Raw genomic sequence first — 20652 nt, forward strand, 5'->3', positions numbered from 1 at the left:
GGTGTAATAAATTACCCAGGCAATATTCGCTAAGTGCAGCAGTACTAATGTGCTATTGCCAAATTACCGTGCCAAGAATGCGTTTAGTGTTCCCGCAGTGAACGTCGTCATGTGGCGTAACTCGTTCATGTTCAATTTGCCAAGTGTTAGCAAAACATGTTCAGTATTTTCCACACACAGGTTTCCGCAGTTAAACCGGTGCAGCGCTTCGTTTCGGACACATGTTCCGCTACAAGGGTCATCTTGTATGGCAAACGTATGTCTACAAAGATCCTTTCAGAAAAATCCTTTTTGTCTACAGATGTATACGCACTTGTCCTCTGTGTGGCCTCTTTAGATAAATCTGGTCTCATTAATATCTGCAGGCTTTCCTCACTGCTAAAACATGTTCTTTTTATACCTAAAATAGGCTTAATACCTAAAACAAATTCAAGTACATGAACTAATCGTCATCAACACTTAGGCCCGTAGGAATCCCAGATTTATTGGTAATGTCTATTCTGACTACACCACGCGTGGACGAGATAATGCTCTCGCCAATACTGATTATAAATAAATGCTATGTGCTACATTGTATAACACAATTGAAGCAGAAATGTATAAGTTTAGATGACAGTGTTTGGCGATGTTATACTTCGAGAAGGATTAACGACACCATGAAATATGTATTTTCTCAAATTAAAAATCAGGCCAAATATTGATCAAGCCTGACCGGCCTTATCGCTAAATACGGCTTTGACATTTCGCATCTTCCTATCCCTCTAAGCAATGTTCTCAAGGAACGGCCTTGGCGATGGGCAACATGAGTATTTTGAGTTCAATACCTTCTGATCCTTTGACCGGAAGACAAAACGTACACAAACCGTCAACCTGTATACGTCAAAGTGACGAGGCATACGCGTTGATGAACACGTATATATAATTGGCACGTGCATGGTATGCATTTACAATGTTGGTGTTTTACAGAAAATATCACTTATTGGCCATCATTTCAAAAGCTGTATCTGCTTTACTAATCAGAGACACGCCGCTGTTTTCCCCGGACTAATTGCATCCAGGGAATGTTTTTCTAGCTAGTGAAGGCGGATTTACTTTTATCAGTAAGCAAAATGTAAAAGAGATCGCTGCATGTGATAAAGGCAACCTTCTGACTGCACAGACACATCAAAGTTGTATTTTATGCTTTAGGGCTGTTCTAGAAATTATATGTTGCAAGTGGGTGGGGTAGTTTTTCTCCAACATTAACCTCTTATGTTGAAAAAAACAACCAACGTTCATATTTATGCAATAAAATACTTTTGTCTGCACAATGCCTGGTTCAGTTTTTCTTACTAAAATGTTAGGGGCCGAATTTACAAAGCCTGTTTAGACGCATGTAACTACATACATTTACGATGCTTAAACACCTGTAACTACATACATTTACGATGCTTAAACACCTGTAATTACATACATTTACGATGCTTAAACACCTGTAACTACATACATTTACGATGCTTAAACACCTGTAACTACATACATTTACAATGCTTAAACACCTGTAACTACATACATTTACAATGCTTAAACACAAGCATTAAAGATAAACAAGCTTCGTAAATTCGGCCCTAGATTTGTAAATTTAAGTAGTTAAGTATTTTGGTCCTTTTCCACCATTTTCCTTTCCGCTAGCAAAAACCAGCCTGTCCTGGAAAACCGTTCATGTTTAAGCCATATAATTAGCCTAGATTTAAAAAAAAAAGGTTTCCAATCCTTTTTCACAAATGGGGAATGGGGGGGGGGGGGGGGGGGGGGATTGCCAGCAATAACCTTTCTGTAACGTATCCACCACCAAGGAGTTTATTTTGTTTATTTCTTAACTAAGCGTTACTTAAAGGCAGTGTTAACTTGTTATTTCAGGATGGACGTTGTGTTGTTATTACTATTCATTCTGCTGGGTGTTTAACCTTTTTCTAGTACCATTAGCCACACATAACATAAACTCTCCAAAAGTAATAATTGGGTTCTGAAGTTTTAGTCTAAGATTCGTCCATTATAACAGCAGAGCCAATTGTTATATATTTCCATAACTTATCATGTAATTTGCCATCTTAGGTAATCATGCTGTTATCATATGTCTTCGAGCGTGATCTATTTTAATTGCTTTGTAAACTTTACAAATAAAGTAGCCTACTAGTGCTTAAAACGTATTTATAGGGTAGAAGGCGTGGAATTTTTTCAAATAGCCACATTATTATAATTGAGGGCGGGAGTTTACACTTGACATTTGTATTTATGACAGGCACGCAGGTAATGTACTCCATAAATCAGAATCAAGCCTGCAAATTGATGAACCATTGGCCTTTTGTTGAACGACCATTCGCTGAAGTCATCACATTCAACAACAAGCTGTTCAACAGCTGTGTTCGCGCTTCGGGATCCAAGAGCGGCCTCTGCCGTGATACTAGACGTCAGCTGGTGAACTACTGGTGGTCATTTATCATCCAGAGGTCATTCTACACACATCAAATAGACAACTCGTTTTGTTCTTAGACCCCTACTGCAACATTGAAAATATTAAAGATTAATTTCAAAGAATCCATTCTGTTGCAATGTTTGACTGAATGAATGTGTGTGGGGGATATGAAGAACAAAGGGAGAGAGAGAGAGAGAGAAAGAGAGAGAGAGAGAGAGAGAGAGAGAGAGAGAGAGAGAGAGAGAGAGAGAGAGAGAGAGAGAGAGAGAGAGAGAGAGAGAGAGAGAGAGAGAGAGAGAGAGAGAGAGAGAGAGAGAGAGAGGAACAAAGACAGCAAGAAAGAAAAAAAGATCGTAGCCAAAAATTGGACTGTCCTCAAGATAGAATCCAAGAGATATTTCGATTGGGTGAAAAGCTGTGATAATATGTGACCATGAACTACTATTTCTGCTCCTGTAGTTCTTATTGCGAACGTTTACTAAGTAAATGTGCGTAGGTGATCTAATGATTCTTAAATATAATTAGAACTGGATACAGCCGCCAGACAGGAATGAATGGTTATATTCACTGTCCTGTATGTGATGACAAAGACGACTAACAAACACAAAGCCTCCACCAGAATGCCGTTGCTTACATTGAAAAATAGCAAAGGTAATTTCATAAAGCTGTGTCAGAATAACACCTTTGATAAGAGATGGCCGATTACTTATCTGTTTGGTGCAGGAATCCCCCACAACACAGATCGTGCCCACGCGATATAATTAAATGAGCCAGATTTAAAAACACGAGCGAGAGTTGAGTGAGATGAAGCGTGTCTGGGTTCTCTCACTCCACACTTTATCTTTTACATGCATGGGTACAACATGATAACCAAGCTGTATGTCGAAGATTACCCGTTAATTGCATGGCAGAAAACGGTCTCCTCTTATTCAGAGGCTGGGGATGGAGGTGAGGTGGATACAGGTATAGACCTATATGTCCTATGCTGGCACCGCTGTGTATGATCGGTTAAAACGTATGGTTTACTCCTGTTTGCAGATACCTGCTATTTGTGCTAATCCATTTCTATGTCAATGCTTATGCTCGCATTTGATTTTTAAAAAAAATTGTTTCCAAGTTAAGTCAAGTGAAAAAGATGGCTATCGTTCTTTTTTTTTATAGGCCTGTATGTTCTATACCAGCTCAGACGCGTGTGTAGGAAGTTTAGCAAAGGGTGAGGCAGGTCTAGTCTGTGGCGACCGACGTTTATAGTAGGGGTCGAGTCGTGCTCCCCACAAAAAATATATATTGAGAAACTAACATGCTTGAATAGGAAGGGTATCGACCTTCGCAACCCTCTCCCTGCTGAGCTTCCACTTAAATATAATCTTAACTAAAAACTCTACGCACGTTCCAAGCACTGCTCCCACCTCTCCAGCCCTAAAATATAAGTATGTTTGTTTGTGATGCCTTACGAACAGTCCAAGACTACTCATTAAATGTACAGTGGACATACCACAACCGTTATCCCAGAAAGGACTGTAACATAGATCTATAGATACAAATGAATGGTGTTACGCTATAGTCCAACATAAGCTATTTGTTCTAGGGTTTTTGTTTGCATATTTTAATAGAAAGGTATGCCGCTTGGTATAGTTTGTAGACATTGTTCTTGTTACCCATCTCCTACAAGTAAGATAGTATGTTATCTCCAGCCAGGTAATGAGCCGAGACGTGTGTCAAATGAAGACATGTAATGGGAGTTGGCAGTAACTGGCAATACCACAGCTGTCTGCTGGTAATGATCGGCCCTGCAGGCCGTACTACACCAAATAAAAAGTATTTATAACCCATTAGTACCATTATATTAGTATATCATCGCATGCAGATCAACACCATGCTGGTACTGCTGTGTACGATCGGTTAACACTTATGGTTAACTCCTGTTTGGAGATACCTGTTATTTGTGATAGTCCATTTCTATGTCTGTGCTTATGCCATCATTTGATTTTTTAAAAATTGTTTCTCAATTAAGCCAAGTAAAAAAGATGACTATCGTTCTTTTGTTTTAATTATGGGCAAGAGAAGGATATTTTTATTCTTCTTCTTCTTTTTGGGGGGTGGAAGGGGTGGTGGTGGGAGGAGTTGATTATACAGAACTGGACAAGAAACTTTTAAAATGAAATCAAAGAACTTTTAAAATGCATTATTATTTTCAGTTTCAACACAAGTGGTTTTGGCATACTGAAGAATATATCTTAGATGTCAGCATTTAATAAGTTGCAAGCGCTACTATCTAGAATGGCCAATAGAGATGCTACGGATCGAAACTGAACATCGTTAGAAGGTTCGTGGGGGTTTTCATTAAAAAAAAAAAGATAAAAAAATATTGTACCTTTTTCTAGGGGCGGGTGGGGACGATCACCAACTAAGTTTTTAAGTGGCCTAACGTAGCTATGCAAATCAGTAGTATATGGTGTCATTTCAAAAAGAAGTAAACTATAAACTTTTTTCCGAAACTGCCATACCACCGTGTGTGCCAACAGCTCCTGAAGTGTTGAAATCTGGAAAGCTAGCACGTGAGTAAACATTAATAAACACCATAAAATAGCCCATGGGTCCAGGGAGAGTTGTAAGATCAACGGATAGCAGTTGTAAAGCTGCGATCTCAAGTATAGATATAATACATACACGTATGGGATGTATTATGCAGTTTATACTTCGACCATGACGCAACATCCTTCGATTTAACGTATAGCTTCTATTTTCAATTTAAGATACACAAAAAAAACCCACGCATTATTAGCTATTGCCAGACTCCGATAGTGTACCGCGTGTGATCGCTTTAATATTATATAGACGTATGAGATGGCAATTTAATTGGGAAAGCGTGCCTCGAAAAACAAAATGCCTTAAATCCACCTCAAGGAATAACATTTCCAACGAATACAAGTACATGTATCAGAATTATTGGTCCTGGAAAAAGAATGAATGAATGAATGAATGAATGAATGTTTAACGACACCCCAGCACGAAAAATACATCGGCTATTGGGTGTCAAACTATGGTAATGCAAACAAATAAGGTGATGATCAACATCAATATAAAAATTCAAAATTTAAATAAAAACAGTGTAAAGAACTGTGCAAAAATACAAATATCACAGATAGATACTGACTTTTACTCAAAATTTCAATTTGTGCTGTATTGGCCATTCTCAAAGAGAATGTTATACCCCTGCACTACGGTGAGGTTACAGCACGCGCAGGGGTGGGAAAAGAAAGAAAAATGAGAGCTCAATTCCTTACAAAACTTTCTACTTTTACATGTACAAACTAGGGTCTGCAACTTCAAAGCGACAGACCCCAGTTTTTAAAACACTAAGGCATATTTTTCACTATTAAAGCCGTTTATGATCACTGAAATCAAACACTACTTATATTTTAGTTAGATAATCCATTTCCGTACAACCGTGGTGTTTCTGGTCATTCTGGTGTTTCTAATACCACAAAATGCATTTTTCATATTTTTAAATACGCACGTGCGTCTGAGAAATAACAGTTATGGTGTCAAGTTTAAGTCTATTTTTAACGATATTTCACCGTTTCAACGTCACAGACTTTTGTTTTACTATCTTGCAACGTTATCCAAATGTGTTTCAGGTTTGTAACTTAACCAAAATTAGTGCGTTATCCAAATGTGTTTCAGGTTTGTAACTTAACCAAACTTAGTGTCCATTGTTATGGGTTAAAACTAGGGTCTGTACCTTTAACGATATCCGTCGATAAACTTAAAACTGTAATTTAAGCATACAGAGATTTGCTTTAAAGTGAAGCAATTTCGTGCCTTTTTCGTGAAGGATTGTATTTGAAATTCGTAGGAATTTGGGTTTGTTTTTATAAATATGTAAAGAAACACAATACTGAACAACAATTAAATGTAATTTGAGCACAAAAAAACCTTAGGATTTAAATAATTGAACGGTACAATAGCATACATGCACGTTCGAGCGAGCGAGGGCATGTGCGTACACTCATAACTCACAAAAAAATATTATAGCACAGAGCCAAACTTGAAGCTAAAATGACTCATGATTCTCATGTCGCGGACAGAGAGACCTTTTATCTGTAAATGCCAGACGTAACTAGTATACCCGCAGTGAAATCGAGTAGTTCCATCTGACGTCACGCCAGGAAACCGCGCTATCTTGTCTGAGCGAAAATATCTTCTAAAACCCGACCATCGGATGACGTCCATTGCACGATAACCCTGCTCTTTAACAAGTTCGCCGCTGTACTTTGAAATACGGGATGAGAAAGGTGCCGGTGTCTAAAAATATACTTCTTTATTTATTGTCTGATATATAAACACTGCACAAACTGAGGTTGTTGTTGTGTGTGTGTGTACGTTCGTGTGTGTTTGATTGTATATGCGCATGAGTGTATGCGTCTTTTATATGCGAGTGTCAGTTTTTGCTAGCGTGTGCGCTCGTACGGTTGCACGCTCGTGTGTGTGTGTGTATATATATACTACTCAAAAGAATTTAAGGGTCAAAAATGTATAACCAAATAAGTTTCAGAGTGTATTAGATTGATGATGTAAACTACACCAAAAATTTAATTTATTGTTCCATATTTACAAAAAACCCACAAATAAACGTCACTGTATACAAGAAAGTCACATGACATGCTGTCAAAGTTGAAGGTTGTCAAACATGGATTTTACACATTAGAACATTCGTTTAATAGTGTGTGAATCCACCCCTGGCGCGAATACACTCGACACATCGTTGCCTCATGCTGTTGATCAGACGTCTGAAGAACTCTTGGGGAATGGCCTGCCACTCTGCCATAAGAAGTTGACCCAGATCATGAAGGTTGGCCGGAGGGGCATGGTTATCCCTAACTCTCCTGCCTAATTCGTCCCAGGCGTTCTCTATTGGGGCCAAGTCAGGCGAATATGCTGGCCAATCCATCCTGGCGATACCTTGTTGTCTGAGAAAGTCCGTTACCACCCTGGCGCGGTGGGGTCTGGCATTGTCATCCTGCAGAACTGCCCCGCCGCCAATTTGCTGAAGGCCTGGGAGAACCAACGGCCGGATAATCTCATTCAGATAGCGGATTCCATTCAGATTGCCATCCACCACATAGAGAGGGGTCCTGTGGTGGATAGAGATGCCGCCCCACACCATGACGCTGCCACCACCGAACCGGTGACGTTGTCTAACGTTAACGTCAGCGAAGCGCTCCCCAGGACGCCTGTAGACACGAACCCGACCGTCGTTGAACTGGAGACTAAACCTGGACTCATCAGTGAACATCACTCGACCCCACTGAACACGTTGCCACCGCAGATGAAGTGTGCACCAGTGACATCTGGCCGTTCTGTGACGTGGTAGGAGTGGTGGTCGAACAGCCTGGCGACGGCAGCGTAGATTATTGGCTCTCAGACGATTGCGTATGGTTTGATCAGACACTCGAGTTCCAGTCGCAGTCCGCAGATTGTCACGTAATCGGCGTGCAGTGGTTGTGCGTTGACGTAGAGCCATATTGGTGATGTAGTGGTCCTCTCTATTTGTAGTGCTTCGGGGTCTTCCCGAACGTGGACGATTTCGAACAGAATTCGTTGCTTGGTACCGTTGCCACAGTCGGCCAACGACACTGACTGACACAAAGTCTCAGAGCAACATTTCTTTGCGTATTGCCATCCTGAAGCCAAGCAATAGCCCTTCCTCGATCTTCGATAGTCAGTTGACGTCGTACCATTGTCGAATTTGGAGTGTGCACCGTACACGAACACAAGCTCCAATTATACGGAAATTCAGCATTGGGAACATGGAATACACATGCAAAGCGTGAAAATGAAGCGCTTTGTGAAAAAGCAAGTTATGGGCACTTAGCAGACCTTTCGCTTTCGCCCTAATTTACATGCAAATGTAAGCATGTTTTCGCCATTAGAACTAGTCGACAGTGTCAATGACAGTGGATTTTAATTCATTTATGGGTTGCTTAGTCCCACTTTCGTCAAAATGGAACAATACCATGCGTGACATTATGGTCTAGCTAATATAATTGACATTCAGAAAATAATGTCGAAAATATCGTCTGACCCTTAAATTCTTTTGAGTAGTTATATATATATATATATATATATATATATATATATATATATATATATATATATATATATATGTGTGTGTGTGTGTGTGTGTGTGTGTAATAATAGAACAACGACAGAGATAACACTAACACTAATTGCAAAGAGTAACTGCAACCTAACCCCCTCATCCATATAGTTTTAGGAAGATAACCGTGTTACTCTCAGCCAACCCCCACATCACTGACATTCAGTATCACATTACATCGTTTTACTTTATACAAACAGCACGACCCTAATAGTGAATTAAATTTCGTCTACAGACTAGGGTCTCCACGAGTACTCGAGTAGGCTACTCTGGCACGGGTCGAGTTTAGCAAGACTCGAGTCTGTTCACAGGACTCGAGTACCCGTGCAAGGAAGAGCGCTCTTATTTATTATTTATCACTTTGCCATTTGCTTGCTACCGGTTACGTTACAGGGCTATAGGACATCGAGGGAAGACAAAAGTCGAATGTGGTTAATGCAGTACAACAGCATGATTTGGCACCCATGTACAGCGCTGAAATTAAGATGCATGATGCTATTTTACTTTATTCCTAAGTCTGATGATCATCTAGTCCTGATCGAGTCTGACCCTCGAGTACCCGAGTCCATTATTTAGGACTCGTGGAGGCCCTATTACAGATACCAAGTGTTCCCATATGGTTTTTCTCTCAGTATATGTAAGTGCATGTGTGTGTTAAATTTCATATAAGTGTTCCCATATTGTTTTTCTCAGTATATATCAGTGCATGTGTGTGTTAAATTTCATATAAGTGTTTCCTTATTGATTTTCTCTCAGTATATATAAGTGCATGTGTGTGTTAAATTTCATATAAGTGTTCCCTTATTGATTTTATCTCAGTATATATAAGTGCATGTGTGTGTTAAATTTCATATAAGTGTTCCCATATTGTTTTTATCTCAGTATATATCAGTGCATGTGTGTGTTAAATTTCATATAAGTGTTCCCATATTGTTTTTATCTCAGTATATATAAGTGCATGTGTGTGTTAAATTTCAAATAAGTGTTCCCATATTGTTTTTATCTCAGTATATATTAGTGCATGTGTGTGTTAGATTTCATATAAGTGTTCCCATATTGATTTTCTCTCAGTATATATAAGTGCATGTGTGTGTTAAATTTCATTTTAGCGTTCCCTTATTGATTCTCTCTCTCTCTCTCTCTCTCTCTCTCTCTCTCTCTCTCTCTCTCTCTCTCTCTCTCTCTCAAAAACTATAAAAAAACGACACCACTAGAGCACATTGATTCATTAATCATCGGCTATTGGATGTCAAACATTTGGTAATTTTTACATATAGTCTTAGAGAGGAAACCCGCTAAATGTTTTCATTAGTAGCAAGGGATCTTTTATATGCACCATCCAACATACAGATAGCACATACCTCTGTATATATATGTGCATGTGTGTGTTAAATTTTGTCTACAAATACCAAGTGTTCCCTTATTTATTTATTTCTCTCAGTATACATTGTGTGCATGCATGTGTCGTAGGGGGCGGGATCTAGCTCAGTCGGTAGGGCGCTCGCCTGAAGTGCATGTGTCGTAGGGGGCGGGATCTATCTCAGTCGGTAGGGCGCTCGCCTGAAGTGCTTGTGTCGTAGGGGGCGGGATCTATCTCAGTCGGTAGGGCGCTCGCCTGAAGTGCTTGTGTCGTAGGGGGCGGGATCTAGCTCAGTCGGTAGGGCGCTCGCCTGAAGTGCTTGTGTCGTAGGGGGCGGGATCTAGCTCAGTCGGTAGGGCGCTCGCCTGAAGTGCTTGTGTCGTAGGGGGCGGGATCTAGCTCAGTCGGTAGGGCGCTCGCCTGAAGTGCTTGTGTCGTAGGGCGCGGGATCTAGCTCAGTCGGTAGGGCGCTCGCCTGAAGTGCTTGTGTCGTAGGGGGCGGGATCTATCTCAGTCGGTAGGGCGCTCGCCTGAAGTGCTTGTGTCGTAGGGGGCGGGATCTATCTCAGTCGGTAGGGCGCTCGCCTGAAGTGCATGTGTCGTAGGGGGCGGGATCTATCTCAGTCGGTAGGGCGCTCGCCTGAAGTGCTTGTGTCGTAGGATCGAATCACCACAGTGGACCCATTCTCCGATGGTTGTTTTTCACGCCCCAACCAGTGCCCCACAACTGGTATATCAAAGGATGTGGTATGTGCTGTCTTGTCTGTGGGAAAGTGCATATAAAAGATCACTCGCATACAGGAAATTTACCAATGAGGTAATTTCAGGGTAGAATTAACACGTTTCACAATTTAAACAAACTTCCAGATTAGTAGTTTAACGCTCTGACCTATTCAATAATTCTATCAGTAATTACAATTCTGGTCTCCCAACTTATATTGTTTGGAAATATTACTTCCCCCTTACAAATGCCACTTTTCAATCATAGGAAAAACTCCCAAAATCATAATAAAAGACGGCATCCCTCCCTGCTCCATAATACATAAAACTGTTCTCTCTAAACAAACTACTAGCGTTATTGATGTAAACACCAACATAATAATACTGGGCCCCGTTTTACGAAGTTGAATACCCAGCCCTCTTCACCCGTCGGTACGCCCATTGGGTAATTTCTCGTTCAAGCCAGTGCTCCACAACTGGTGTAACAAAGGCCGTGGTAGGTACTATCCTGTCTGTGGGATGGTGCATATAAAAGAACCCTTGCTGCTAATTGAAAAGAGTAGCCCATGAAGTGGCGACAGCGGGCTTCCTCTCTCAATATGTGTGTGGTCCGTAACGGCATATAACCGAAAATAAAATGTGTTGAGTGCCTTCCTTCGTTCGCCAAAAAACATGATCATTTTTTGTGAAAACATTAAACTCCACATTGTGGTTAGGCTCTAAACTAAAAATGAGTTGTTTTTGGGAACATGCCAAAAAAAATAAAAATAGGTAGGATCGGTCAGGTTTCTACATTTTTACTCTTTCCCCCTAAATATTAATAAATTTAAAACATCGAAAAAAAAAAAAAAAAAAAACATTCAAAAAAAAAAAAAAAAATTCTAATTGAAAATCTAATCCGTTAACTGTTTAGATGCTTAACTAAACCGATAACATAACACACTTGTGTGCATGCGTGTGTGTGTATGTGTGCGTGCGTGTGCGTGTGCGTGCGTGTGTGTGTGTGTGTGTGTGTGTGTGTGTGTGTGTGTGCTTAATTTACTGCCAATTTACAGAGTATAGTGTATATGAATGCAGTAAAACAGGTTCTAACAAGTATGTAGGTCTAGGTCAGCATCTGACATCAATCAAAGATTCCATAATCATACACCACAGCAAAACAGCGCGAGCTTCACGATATGAGAAATACTAATGAACAACAGACAATGAACAATGAATGAGTTTCCAGCCCCACCCACAACAAACATCATGACTTAATTAAACAGACTGACAGGTGAGTTTGGTGATATTATAACACTGAGCCTGTTTAATCACTCAAATTACATTTGAAAGTTTGTTTTGTTTAACGACACCACCAGAGCACATTCATTTATTAATCATCGGCTATTGGATGTCAAACAAATGGTTAGTTTTGATATATTTTACAAAGTAAAGTCGCTACATTTGTTCATTAGTAGCAAGGGATATTGTATATGCACCATCTCACAGATACGGCCTTTGATATACCAGTCGTGTTGCACTGGCTAGAACCAGAGAAATAACCCAATGAGCCCACAGACGGAGATCGATCCCAGACCGACCGCGCATCATGCGAGCGCTTAATCCGCGTATTCTCCGAACGCTTTAAAAATTACATATCAAATGCATTTTTTTATTCAGAATATCAGTGTCTGTACAATATATACAAGATATTTTTGATTGCACAATTTGTTTTAGAATTCAAGAGTAGATTTTTCTTCCCACTAATTCCATACGTACGAAAAATATATAGGGGAAGGATTTAGCTCAGTCGGTTGAGTGCTCGCTTGATGTGCTTGCGTCGCAGGATCGAACCACCTCGGTGGATCCATTCAGCTGATTGGAGTTTTTCTCGTTCCAACCAGTGCATCACAACTGGACAAAGGCCATGGTATGTGCTTTCCTGTCTGTGGGAAAGTGTATATAAAAGATCCCTTTCTGCATTAAGAAAAATGTAGCGGGTTTCCTCTGATGACTACGAGTCAGAAATTACCAAAATGTTTGACGTACAATAGCCGATGATTAATTAATCAATGTGCCCCACTGGTGTCGTTAAACAAAACAAACTTTAAATATTATATATATATATATATATATATATATATATATATATATATATATATATATATATTAGGAAGTAAAATGAAATCTGAAATACTACAAACATTAGGACGACCATACTACTGAATATACAGACACTAAGTGATAATGTATTTAACATGTAATTTTAGCTGTTAAAATGCTTTGTTAGTCAGAAAGATTACAATGGCAGAAAATGCAGGACTGTCCCTTCAGTAAGTTCATAACAAGAGAGAATTAACAAAAGTATTGGTTCGCGTTTCATATCCAATGAAACCTTCAATAACGGGCACCGTCATAATAATTACATGTTTTTTTAAGACCACCTCATAGTAAAAGCCAGTTTTTGTAAACCAGAATGGTATTACCATTTAAAAAAAAAAATCGAACCTGCTTTATATAGAACGGGGGACGGGCGGGTGGATATTTCTCCCACCTCTCCCTGTTACTGTGCTCAGAACGCTGGAAATGTGTCATATTTGAAGACCTGAAAACAGGTTCAAGACCTTCAAGTTCAAGGCCTCAAATCCCCCCCCCCCCCTCGGGCCATCGCACTAACTGTGGCACCCACATTTTCAAATACATTCCGCGTGCTCTGCTGTGTATAAGGGGATCTCACGATGTATCAGTTTTGTAGAACACATATGTACATGTATTGATATCTATAAAAATCCACCTGCATATTTGTGCGGCTTATTTATAGACAGATTGCATTCTTCAAGTTTTTTCAATTTTACCAGAATCGACGAACACGTAATACACGGGGGTGGGTCTCATACAGGGCAGTTACCCCATCAAAAAAAAAAAAAAAAATAAAATAAAATCCTTATTTGTTAAGTTGGAGAAAAACGTATATTACTGTCCATCTATTTTATTAAAACAATTTTTCTGCTCACCATCCGTAAATTTTATTATTTCACACAGGTTGCATTAAATAAGACTGGTCATTGTTTTTTATTTCTGTAATATGAAACAAATATTTGAAATAGTTTATATTAATTTCGTGGTTAATATTTCCAATAAAAGGTATTATTGTTTTAGATGAACACTTGCTTACCTTAGGTCCCATTTCAAAGTTTTTACTGCTTATATAAATCCACTTGTCAATGCACCCCTCTAGCTACAGGTAAAGAACAGCACTAAACAAGATTAACCCCAACCACCAGAATGGGGAAAATATCACCGCTTTGGTGGGCGCATGGAATCGCCCTATAGGAGTTATAACTTAAAAAAATATCTAACAAAAAAGTAAAGTACAATTTATTGATAATGCTACATTACACATTTTGACTAATTACGAATAAAATTAAGAAAACAACAATGGAATTTTTATTTTGTCTATATCACAAATCGTTTGGTTCAGCGTTTTAAAAATATCAAAAACCTTACACCCCTGGTGCCAAAATAGATTCATCCCGTCTGATTTTGGCAAACTATCTTCTTTCAAGAACATTCGTTTGATACGCCAAAAGCAATCGGCGGGGGAATTCCACGTACATCTGTTACCAGGCGTACACACATCGCATCTACATCGTCGTTACTGTGTTAATGTGTATCAGTCGTCCAAGTTTGCGGACTTGATTATTCTGTTATGGGTCGTGTGCCGTCATGTTTTCGGTTTAAGGCGTGTTTACAAAACATACCTGTGTCGTATTTCATCCCATGTCTTTGAATCAAAACCTGTAGAACCCGAAGAACCGACTGTATTTCTATAAAGCGTATACAATAAAGTGTTTCTTACAGATTAACATATAATGTATTAGGCCAGTAAAATGATGTACATTTGTACTTTGAAGTAAGTTACTATTTCATATTGCCCACGTTAATAGGGCGGGTGCCGTCAACTGTACAGCGCTCGCCCGAGATGCGATGTATTGTAGGATCGAAGGCATTAAGTTTACCTGTCGAATGTTTTCCAGATCTAACCAGTGCCCTGCGATTGGTATACCAATAGTCGTGGTATGCGTTGCCCTATCTATATATATATATATATATATAAAAAAAGAACATACAAAACATCCTTTCTGGTTTTCTTTAGAAGTAGCCTCCTTGTATTTCATGGCAGCGAGTTTCTCGTTGTACCTAGTGTCTCAATAATAATATACTAGACACGAAATATCCGTAGTTGAAAATTAGCTAAGGTGTCGGTAAACTATTTCTTTCCTTTCTTTTCCGAAAGGTCACAGATCAGGAGGTGATATAAAGTTATTTTCATGCAACTAATGGAGGTTAAATAACGCAATTCCGCTGCTTCAGTTGGGCGTTAATGTGGGAGAGGAAATCCTCAGCTACCGCTTAAGTCATTCGTCTGAGTCACTAGCAGCAGAGGGTATATTACATGCACTTTAGCACATGTGTAACGGTAATTGATTTAGACATTTAAAAATGTGTTTCAGCAAATATGTATATATTTTTCCCACCTACATGTTAATTAAAAAATACAAATAAAATAAAATAAAATAAATCAGTGTACAAGACTAAAATGGTTTCGGTTTCGTGGGTTTCCGACAAGTGTCTTTAATAAATATAGCAATGTGTTTCACTCGATAGTTGAACCAGAGAAATGTGCCTTTCTAATCAGTGTACAATTATTAACAGCAAGTACACACGCCAATTCGACGAACATGTTTTTATGTATATTTATACCTAAAAACAGAAAACTACTCATTAATGCACTTAAAATTTATTTTCATATCTACCCACCAAAAAATGTTTTTACGGATGCTGTACAAAAGTTAAAGTTTGCTTTGTTTAACGATACCACTAGAGCACATTGGTGTATTAATCATGGGCTATTGGATGTCAACCATTTGGTAATTTTGAGATATAGTCTTAGAGAGGAAACCCGCTACATTTTTTTTTTTAACATTAGTAGCAAGGGATCTTTTATATGCACCATGCCACAGACAGGATACCACATACCACGGCCTTTGATATACCAGTCATGATGCACTGGCTAGAACGAGATCGATCGATCCCAAACCGATCGCGCATCAAGCGAGCGCTTTACCACTGGGTACGTTCCGCCCTCGGATGCTATACCTAACAGAAAAATTGTTTTAAACACACCCAAGCAGGTCTCAAGCCATGTTTCATATAAAGAAGAATTAAGTAATTCTATTTTCTGGATAATAATTGTATCTTATAGAGTTCACCGGCCTCGGTGGCGTCGTGATTAGACCATCGGTCTACAAGCTGGTAGGTACTGGGTTCGGATCCCAATCGAGGCAGATACCGACTCCAAACCCTGAGTGAGTGCTCCGCAAGGCTCAGTGGGTAAGTGTAAACCACTTGCACCGACCAGTGATCCATAACTGGTTCAACAAAGGCCATGGTTTGTGCTATCCTGCCTGTGAGAAGCGCAGATAAAAGATCCCTTGCATCCTGTCGTAAAAGAGTAGCATATGTGGCGACAGCGGGTTTCCTCTAAAAAACAGTGTCAGAATGACCATATGTTTGACGTCCAATAGCCGATGATAAGATAAAAAATCAATGTGCTCTAGTGGCGTCATTAAATAAAACAAACTTTACTTATAGAGTTCAACATGTTAAAATGTTTAAGATATCCTAATGGACATACTTCAGTTTTGAGACGAAAACGTCAAAATTAACTTTGCCAGTTACATTTTCTTATCTGATTTGTCAAGCGCTTTCCCATTGTTTTGTGCTGAATAGTACTAAAAACATTGCGATGGACTTGCATATGTTGTATAAAAACAGCTGAATAAAAACAAAATTGCTAGCGATAGCATGTGAATTTGTTAAAACTAAAGAAAAAGAAAGAAAGAAATGTCTTATTTAACGACGCACTCAACACATTTTATTTTCGGTTATATGACGTCAGACATATGGTTAAGGACCACACAGATATTGAGAGAGGAAACCCGCTGTCGCCACTTCATGGGCTACTCTTTTCGATTTGCAGCAAGGGATGTTTTATATGCACCATCCCACAGACAGGGTAGTACATACCACGGCCTTTGATATACAAGTCGTGGTGCACTGGCTTGGACGAGAAATATTGTTAAAACTGTAGTTGTGTGTTTTGTTTTGTGGGTTTTTTTTTGTTGTTATTTTATTTTTGCATGTATAAATAATATGGTGAAGAGGTATTTCATCTTTACTAAAGACGTAAGTGCCACTTTCCGTCGTCAAGCTCGGTCTTCTCTGAGCTGCACTGTGGGCGGGACCTAGCCCAGTGGGAAAGCGCCCGACTGATCGGTCGGTTTGGGATCGATCCCCGTCGGTGGCACATTGGGCTATTTTTCGTTCCAGCGAGTGCACCACGACTGATATATCAAAGGACTTGGTATGCGCTATCTTGTATGTGGGATGGTGCATATAAAAGATTCCTTGCTACTAATGGAAATTAGCGGATTTCTCTTCTCCAAAACTATATACCAGAATTATCAAATGTTTGACAACCAATAGCCGATGATAAATAAATTAATGTGTTCTAGTGGTGTCGTTAAACAAACCAAACTTTAACTCTATGCTGCACTAAGAAACGTTGACACCTACACAATATATTAATACGAATCAACAAAAAGCGTATTAAAAAGTTAACGTTTGTTTTGTTTAACGACACCATTAGAGCATATTGATTTATTAATCGTCGGCTATTGGATGTCAAACATTTGGTAATTCAGACATATAGTCTTAGAGAGGAAATCCGCTACATTGTTCCATTAGTAGCAAGGGATCTTTTATATGCACCATTCCACAGGCATAATAGCACATACCACGGCCTTTGATATACCAGTCGTGGTGCACTGTCTCGATCGAGTAATAACCCAATGGGCCCACCGATGGGAATCGATCCTAGACCGACCGCTTTACCACTGGGCTACGTCCCGCACCAAAAAGCGTATTCATTATTAAAAACCCCACAAAAAAAACATATATTGATTGTCCGAAGCGACCAAGGTGTGTTTTGTTTAATATTGACATAGCTAATGAAAGTAATGAACGTGTATATTGACAAAGTCAGCTGTACTCTCTGTTAACAATAAAATGCATTAAAATCCTTTTAAGCCATTTCAATGATGATCGGGACTAAACACATTTAATTCATGTGTAATTCAATATGATATCACCTATTGTCAGTGTAATGGAAGTGTCAAAAGTAATGTTTAGTTTGTTTAACGACAACACTAGAGCACATTGATTAATTAATCATCGGCTACTGGATGTCAAACATTTAGTAATTTTGACATATAGTCATGAGAGGAAACCCGCTACATTTTTTTCTATTGCAGCAAGGGATCTTTTATATGCACTTATCCACAGACAGGATAGCACATACCACCGCCTTTGATATACCTGTCGTGTTGCACTGGCTGGAACGAAAAATAGCCTAATGGGCCTACCGACGGGGATCGATCCCAAACTGACAGCGAATCAAGCGAGCATTTTACCACTGGGCTACGTCCCGCCCTGCAGTCAAAAAATAAACTACATTGTACCATGTGACAGTTTTCACACACTTTTGTTGTGGTAAAAAAAAAAAAAAATGTGATAGGAGCGGCCCGTAAGAACCGAGGTTATAGACAGACATCCACCTACTCTATAAACAAGCATTCTGAGAGTACTGATAAACCAATGCATGCCCCCTACCGAGCCCAACAAAATCCCGTATTTCCTACCTTCAAGGGCCACAACTCAGTGAAACATTCATAAATCGTCATGTATGTCAAACCTGATCTCTACATTTAAGCTTCATATATTGAGGCATTGCAAAAAAAACACAAAAAACTATCGGAAAACCATTTTTCGTATCTCCTAAGTTCAAGGGCCATAGCTCTGTAAAAAAAAAAAGAAGGGGGAGTAAACCTATATGTGGGACAAAAGGACTGAAAGAAGAACGGACGCGAAACCTATAGTCCCTTCCGATTTGACCGGTAGGGGATTAAAAAAGATAAAACAATTGTATTGTACGTTCCACTAGAGATTGTGCCCCCCCCCCCCCCCCACACACAACACACACACTCACACACTTTAAAATCAGGGGTCTCGCTACATGTCATAAGCAATGGCGGGCCCACCATCTCTTAAGACTAATTTCCAATACGCCCGCCATCCATTGGCAGCGATAGTAATATCCGCCATCCGTTTATTTAGGCCGCCATCCAAAATCACAAGTCATGCCATCGTCTTGAACTACCAGAGTAATCAGGTTCATCGTCGTTTACAAGACATTTTCGAAATACTTGTACCCTGAAAATCTTAGGTACCATCCCTTCCTATAAGTGGAACCAGCTCTACCGATTCCCTCCATCCCTTTCCTGAATATTGGAGAGATCACCGCACTTCAGATAGCGTTCTTTCATATATGCCTGTTGAAGAAGGGCTGATATGCCAGTAAATTACTCATATCGTGTGGCGTGGCCTTAACTAATTATTTAATTTCATTTCAACTTATTTTCGTGATTATGTCCATTTAAGGTTCAAGCACGCTGTCCTGGGCACACACTCCCCCCCCCCCCCCCCCCCCCCAGCTATCTGGGCTGTGTGTGTAGCACAGTGGGTTAATTGTTAGTTGTTATTTATTAGTGAGAGAGAAGAGGGTGTAGTGGTCTTACACCTACCCACTGAGTAGCTAAAACGCGCTCTGGGTGGGAGCCGGTACCGGGGTGCGAACCTAATACCCACTAGTTTCATGTCTGATGGCTTAACTTACCACGACACCACCGAGGCAGGTTAACTAATTAAACTTTGACCTGATCAGCGTTGAAAAACCCCCAAGGCTAACGATCACCTAGTGTTTACACGATGGCAATGTACTAAACGCAGTTTATCTCTCTCTGTATACATAATTGCAATTTATACATCTGAATCAATATATACGTTAATGCATTGACCAATTCCGTTCATTTAGCATCAGTACGGCATAGTACGTGGATTAGATATCAAGCAACGTGGATTAGATATTAAGCAACGTGTGCTGTTAAGTGAAATAATAACAATGCGGCGTTTCCATTAGTTAAACCAACTGAGTTAAATGTGTGAAAATGTGGCTTTTACCTCACTCTATATTACATGCAATTAACACCGACCGTGGAGTAAATAGAAATCGCATCTACTTTCGACGTACCGATAGTTTTCAACAGCTATGTAAACGATTGGTTTAAAAATAGATAACAACAGGTTTAATGGTCGGGCTACTGGTGCTCTCTTGCACCTGCCAATGCGCGCGGTCCCCTCTCCTACCCAGCCCAGTCCCTTTGCTGCCCTGGACAGAGGAGCCGGCCATGACCGGTACCTGTGCCCATGACAGGCGTGCGTTACAACAGCGTGTTCTGAAGGAACACGTAAAACCCTCTGATCGACCTGACCTTAATGGCATTGGTTTAAGGCCGGTGGACAATTAAGCGACACACTGATAGGCCGCCCGACAGGTATTATGACGTCATCAGACCCCCCCCCCCCCCCAGAAGGGTTTTATTTAGTGACGCACTCAACACATTTTAACTACGGTTATAACGCGTCGAACATTATTATGGTTAAGGACCGCAGAGATAATTAGAGAGGAAACCCCTGTTGCCACTCCATGGGCTACTCTTTTCGATTAACCAGCAGCAAGGGGTCTTTAATATGCACTATTCCATTTACAGGATAGTACATGCCACTGATTTTGTTTTACCAGTCGTGGTGCACTGACTGGAACGAGAAATAGCACAATGGGCCCACCGATTGGGGTCAGTCCTAGTCCCATCGCGCATCAGGCGAGCACTTTACCACTGGGCTACGTCCCCCCCCCCCCCCCCCCCCCCCCCCCCCCCCCGACGTAAGTGTTGCCACAGTTCTGTCGCACACAGCGTTTCCGCGATGCAAATAAACTTTAATTACCATTCTCAA

At 40.1% G+C, this 20652-nt stretch overlaps 1 protein-coding gene across 1 annotated transcript in view; it reads right to left on the reverse strand.

Moving 5' to 3' along the window:
* Positions 1-13971, reverse strand: part of LOC121372228 (myophilin-like) — a 31112-nt gene extending 17141 nt beyond the window's left edge. Inside the window, exon 1 of the mRNA XM_041498517.1 lies at positions 13853-13971. Coding sequence (XP_041354451.1) covers positions 13853-13864 — 12 coding nt within the window. The 5' untranslated portion in view covers positions 13865-13971. The remainder of the gene's footprint in view (positions 1-13852) is intronic.
* Between the last annotated feature and the right edge of the window lie 6681 nt (positions 13972-20652).

The sequence above is a fragment of the Gigantopelta aegis genome, chromosome 4, assembly GCF_016097555.1.
Source record: "Gigantopelta aegis isolate Gae_Host chromosome 4, Gae_host_genome, whole genome shotgun sequence".
Lineage (NCBI taxonomy): Eukaryota > Metazoa > Mollusca > Gastropoda > Neomphalida > Peltospiridae > Gigantopelta > Gigantopelta aegis.